The sequence below is a fragment of the Helianthus annuus genome, chromosome 15, assembly GCF_002127325.2.
Source record: "Helianthus annuus cultivar XRQ/B chromosome 15, HanXRQr2.0-SUNRISE, whole genome shotgun sequence".
Lineage (NCBI taxonomy): Eukaryota > Viridiplantae > Streptophyta > Magnoliopsida > Asterales > Asteraceae > Helianthus > Helianthus annuus.
This window is the reverse complement of record NC_035447.2, coordinates 82,824,132-82,830,002: the sequence shown is the minus strand read 5'-3', so window position 1 is coordinate 82,830,002 and position 5,871 is coordinate 82,824,132. Positions and strand designations below refer to the sequence as shown.

General features: G+C 38.2%; 1 protein-coding gene across 1 annotated transcript; it reads right to left on the bottom strand.

Annotated features, from left to right (window-relative positions):
• Positions 1-641: 641 nt before the first annotated feature.
• On the bottom strand, positions 642-1,256 carry LOC110913899 (histone H1.1-like). The gene has a single exon (XM_022158717.1). It carries the CDS (start codon positions 1,254-1,256, stop codon positions 642-644), a length of 615 nt encoding a protein of 204 aa, XP_022014409.1.
• Between the last annotated feature and the right edge of the window lie 4,615 nt (positions 1,257-5,871).

Here is a 5,871-nt window from a genome sequence, read left to right as displayed (position 1 = left end):
TTCATAATTGTAATTATGCCAGTTTCTTCTTTGAGAGCATCTACAAACCAGTCTTTAAATTGAGCCTTGGTTGCTTTGTAGGGCGTGTGCTTCATTATATGATCTAAATAATCAACCCTTAGTTCCTCTTAAAGCTCAGTATCCAATGACTGCTCAGACATGGATTTACAAAGGTCTTTAGCAAAGTCTTCAAGCTTTCTGACTTTGTTAAGCCCATGTGATAACAGACCTTGGTATCTCCTGTCACCTAACCCTTTGCTTTCTTCTTTGGCTATAACCTTTGCTTGTTTTGCTTTCAACTTTAAATATTCATCCAGATTTTGAGGTGTTCTAAAGCCATAGAGAGATGGGAAGGTTCTTTTGGATGGATCATCTATCTTATAAAAAGATTCCATTTCACTTTGAACTGCAAGCAGTTCTAGAGGATATTGAGTAGCCAATGGGATGATAGATGGCATGTAACCAGTGGGTGGATGGTTAAGTGGATTTGTAAGTGGAGATGATGAGGGTGGAGTGATTTAATAGGGGCAGATGATAAGGGGATTGGTGATGGAATCTCCTTATCATCATCCAGCACAACAAATTTTCTTTTGCGTGCATAGGCAAATTTGGGAGGTGGAGTTTTTGATGGAGAAGGTGGTTTAGGTGAAGAAAGTGGTTGTGAAGGGAATCTTTGGGGGTGTTGGTGGTAGTTGTGTTGATGGTGGTGTGTTGAAATGAATGGAAGCAGTGGATTGGCTAACAACTTTTGAAACCACTGGTGTTTCAACAACTGTTGGCCTAACATCTGCTGATGCTTTTGTTGCATCAACATCTGTTGGTTTAGTGGGTGAGGATGGTGGTGTTGAAGCTGTTTTCTGCTTCTTTTGTGGTGGTTTTTGAGATGAAGGTTTGGGTTTGGTTGCAGCAGAGGATACATGCCTTTTAGGAGTAGCAGATGTTTTGGGAAATGTGGCTATTGGTGGTCTGTTATTTCTAAAAGACTTTCTTCTTTGAGAAGTACCAATGTTTTCCCTTTTCATTTTCTCCTCCTGTTCTTTCTTCCAATTGTAGGCCTTGCTCTCTGTTGTATCTTTCCTTTTCTGCTTTGCTAAAATCTCCTCATTAGTTTGGACATTGAGGGTCTCATCAATTCCCTTTTTCTTTCCAACATCTGATTTTTCAAAAAATGTTGCAGAAGTATCTTTGGCAGAACCTGGCTTTTGTTTTTGTTGGCCCTTTGGTTTTACTTTAGGATCAGGCTCCAACTTCCTCATTGAGTCTTTCTCCCCCTTTTTGGCATCATCATCATCATCATTATATTTTTCAAAGATTGGTGCAGGGGAGGAGCCAGTTATCTAGTGCAATGATTCTTTGATACCCCTGATATCTGCCTGAGTATCTTTGTACCTAGCCTCAACCATGATTCTTATCAACTCCATATGCTTATTGTGGTTGAGTCCAGCTAATTCCCTTTGTGCAGCAAGGATTGGTTGCACTGAATTCCAGATTTCTTGGGAGATTTGCTAAGTACTAGGCTGACACTTAGAAGCCTCCAACACTTGTTTCAGCATGTCTTTCATTTCACCAACAGTGTTTTCAATGGTGGACATTCTATCCGTCAATTCTCGGTATCTTAATTCATCACTTAACTTAATAGGATTATCTGAATTCCTACCAGAAGTGGTTGTATTTGTTTTGGTGATAGGAGTAGACTCTAAATCATCAGAAACAAATGCCCTTTTGTCTTGGTTCTGGGGACTTCCCACTGGAACAATGGTTACCGTAGTAGCCACAATAGTGGTTGCCTTCAAGGGAGTCTTAGAGATGAAACTACTGTCCAAATGTAAATCAGTGGATTCAACATTTGTAGTAGTTGCTCCACTTGAACTACCAACAAGAGTTTCGTAAAACTCAAGTGGTGTAACATCCTCAACTGTTTGTGGGATAGCAGATTGAACAGGATCAGACACAGTCATTTCTGGTGTTGTACTCTCAGTAATGTGTTGGTAAGAGGGACTGCTTTGAATCTGAATGTCAATTGCCTCAAACAGTGGTACAAGGGTTGGTGGAATAGGAGATGAAGGGAGTGGTGTTAAAAGAGACATTGCCCAGGGAGAAGGGCTTTTAAGTATACTTTCAAATGAAAGTTGCTATGTGTGATTTTCTGCTCATATATCCTGAATGATATGCTGACTTTATTTGTTTCATTGTGACCAGGATGTTGGATCGGGATATTGGTAACATCCTGATACGATATCCTGGTAGCAACTAATTAATTCACGTGCAGATTATTGGAACAAGTCTCAAACGTTCGAGTGGACTTCTTCTCCTCAAGACTCGGGCAAATCAGTTGGATTATAGACGTTGAAGCCGGAAGACGTGGACTGCAACGTCTACATATGGAATATTTGCTGAATCCCGGAATGATAGGATAGTTAGTTATTTTCTATTACTATAAAAAGGATTGATCAGATCAGATTAAGGCACATAATCTCTCGCACACTCTTTCTCTCTACTTGCAAACAATCACTACACACCTACACTTGTATCGAATTTACATTGTAATACTTAGTTGATCCGCATCATATCCTGCACTGTATCCTGACATTTGAAGTAATAGAAGAACAAGGCAGCTGCGATTGTCATCTCCCGAGGTTTTATGCCGGCGATCTAGATTGATCAAGGGCTTTCCTCGTATATCTCGTGTCACCCTTTACCTTTTTTGTTCACTATTTGATCATAGATACAACTCAATATCCTAAGCCGTATCCTGAAAACTGTTTTTGTAAACAACTAAACTAGTCCATTTTCAACACATTTTTTTAGCACACTACCTCACTTAACTAATTTGATCACTTAATTGCTTCGGTAATTTTTGACCAAAACAAAAGTATTGCTTCATATTGTGGTGTCCCTGTGCTTACAACATGTTCCTTTTGTGAGGAAGCATGAGGAGTTTGGTCTATGGGTTGAGATCTTTCCACATGCTGTGAGGAAGTAGCAGTAGTGGTTTCAAGTGACATTTGTGTTGTCACTGGGTTAACCTCTGGGATCTCATCTTCCAGAGGACCCTCTTTATTGGGTTTGGTGGGCTTTTTGGATTTTGTTTTGGTCTTTTTAGGTTTTGCTGGTGGGGGTTAAACAACAGTGGTTGTAGTGCTGTGATCACCAGGAGCAGTGGGCTCAGCAACAGAGGTTTGAGGAGCAGATGTGGACGCATCTAAAATTTGCTCATTCCCCTTTGCTTGTGTTTTGGAAGCATTTGACTCTTTGCCCATAAGGCGAGTAAACGTTTCAGATGTTAGACTATTCATTTTAAACGTTGCACCTTACTGAAAAGCCTTTTTAGAAACATGTTTTTGCAAGTAGTAGCTTAATAGTCTTGGATACATGAGAAAAGCATCATTTTTCCCATTTAAATGTTTTTCACATTTGAAACCAAGCCAGAAAACAATGCTTGAGAGTAGTTATAATCTGATTTTGTTAAAATTGCATACCCGAAGTACTGAATTTTCAAAGGTATTTCATTGAAAGCAGTGGTTTTTTGAGAGAGACATGTTAAGAGGGTATGGAACAGGAATTTCATTGGTGGTGAAAAATTTGGCTTATACATAGTAGCCTTATTTAACTGTCCATCATATCCCCTCTCAATCAGCTCTGTTTGAAACTCATTTTTTTGAGAAAGATGTCTTACCTGCCAAGTCGTTTAACCCAAATGTTGTTGATATGGTAGTTGGGGTTATTGCAACCAAAGACCTCTTTCTTTTGCTCTTCAAGTTTAGCATTTGCCCAAAAATCTCGGAGAGTATCTTGGTAAATGGGTGCATCGGTAGTAAGAATTGCTTTGTATTTGGATGATTGAAGTGTGTCAATTATTGCGTGGAAAGCGGTGTTTTTGTCAGTTTTTTCGAAAATGGGGAGGTAGTTATGAGGGTTTTTAATTGTCAGAGCCATGATCGGAGTCGGAAATTAAGAATGGTTTGAAGAAGAAGTGAAGAAGAAGATGGTAACCGCTTTGGAGAATTTTTGAATTCGATACGGCGAGTAAAAGCTTTGTTTGGTGATTAAACAGGGTTTTATAAAGAGAAAAAGTGAATGCTGACGTGGCAGCGGTTTCAAATATCTGACAGCTAACATCTGTCCACGTGGCAACCTCTGCTGAAAAAGTGGATGACAGTTGTTTGAGAACCACTGTTGGACAACAACAGTGGTTAGGAACAGTGAATGACAGTGGCTAATTTTAGTCTATCAATGGATAGACATCGGTGGTTGAAACCAAGAACTATTTGGTCAGTAGTGGTCCATAAGCAGTGGATAAGGGGAAACAGAGGATACCTTTAAGAAGTGGGTAAATTTTTAGCCAATCAGATGTTTAAAACATCAGTGGTTATGAACAAACTTTTAAGGATTCATGAAAAAATTTCATTTTAAGCTATTTTTAGGGATGGATTTTTGATTTTGTGAAAACATTTTAATGCTTTTTATTCAAGGAAAAGAAGTTTTTGCCTTCTAATCTAAGTTAAGCATGCCAGTTCTTGAGATCAAGCTTTCAAAGGTTGATGTGTCTAATGCTTTTGTTAGCACATCTGCCAGCTATTCCTGAGTTGGAACATGATGCAAAGAAATCAAACATTTTTCATAGCAATCCCTCACAACTCTGATACCAATTTTTAGGATATGAGTTTACTTGTTTGTGTTGTTTTAAAAAGATGATTAATGAAAGAAGATAAATAGATGAACAATTGTAGCGGAAATGAAGAAAAACTTTATAACACAAACAAGGAAACAAATGCTTTCATCATGAATACTTTTAATCGAAAGATTGTATTACACAATGCTTCACGTATGCATGAATTAAAACTCCCCCTCAGCCTGAGATCACAGTGATTGTTCATAGAAAATGCAAGTAATGAAGTAATCTAATAGAACAGTACAGGCACTGTCTATTTATAGTACATTCCTAACCACTGTGGCATCTTGGCTGACGTCACCAAGACAGTGACATCTAACAACATTAACAAACATAGGTCAGTGTATTAGCTACACAGTGATTGATCCTTACTTACGGCACATAGGTCAGTCTATTATCTACACAGTGATTGATCCTTAGATTCCATAGGCATTCTAAATACTATGATTTCAATATCGGTTTACAAATATAACAGAAAAAATTTCATTACTGGTTTACAAACACAACAATTACATGTATCGGTCTTCAATTATAACGGGAAACATTGTGACAACCCTCATAATTACAGGTATCCGTACAATTAATTAATATTGATTTGTGCTTAATGACTGTGTTTAATTACAACTGGTGACTTAAAATGCTTTCTGAATTTTTATCATACATACATGTGCATCACATTTCATATTGTCACATCACTTATTGCATACAAACTTTAGTGACATAAACGATGCACAAAGCACAGTTAGCACAGTTAACGGATAACTCAGAAACATGCTGGCAATGTCGGTACATAGACAGACAATGTGTTGAGACCCCGTAAGGGCCAGAGACAAGGTATTACACTAGTATGAAGTGTAGGGAAGTAAGGACCATAAAACTGCGTCACTAGGTGATAGTTTAAGTGCCGTAAAGTGCCTAAAATCCACTAAAAATGCAGAATTCTGCATATTTAAGCAAAAATCAGCTTTTTTAACAAGCTAGTAATGTGCAAAAATATGGCAAAATGGTCCTGTATACTTTCCTAAGTGTCGGGAATTAGAAGTGTCGCAAAAGGGTACTTAATGAACACTAAACGGAATAACTTGACACTTTAACGAACTGGTATCTAACCGAACCACCGGACATTACCCGGAACACCAAAATATTGCTAGAAGCATTGTTTTATTATTTTTGAACTAGTTATGGTCCCCGAACACCCT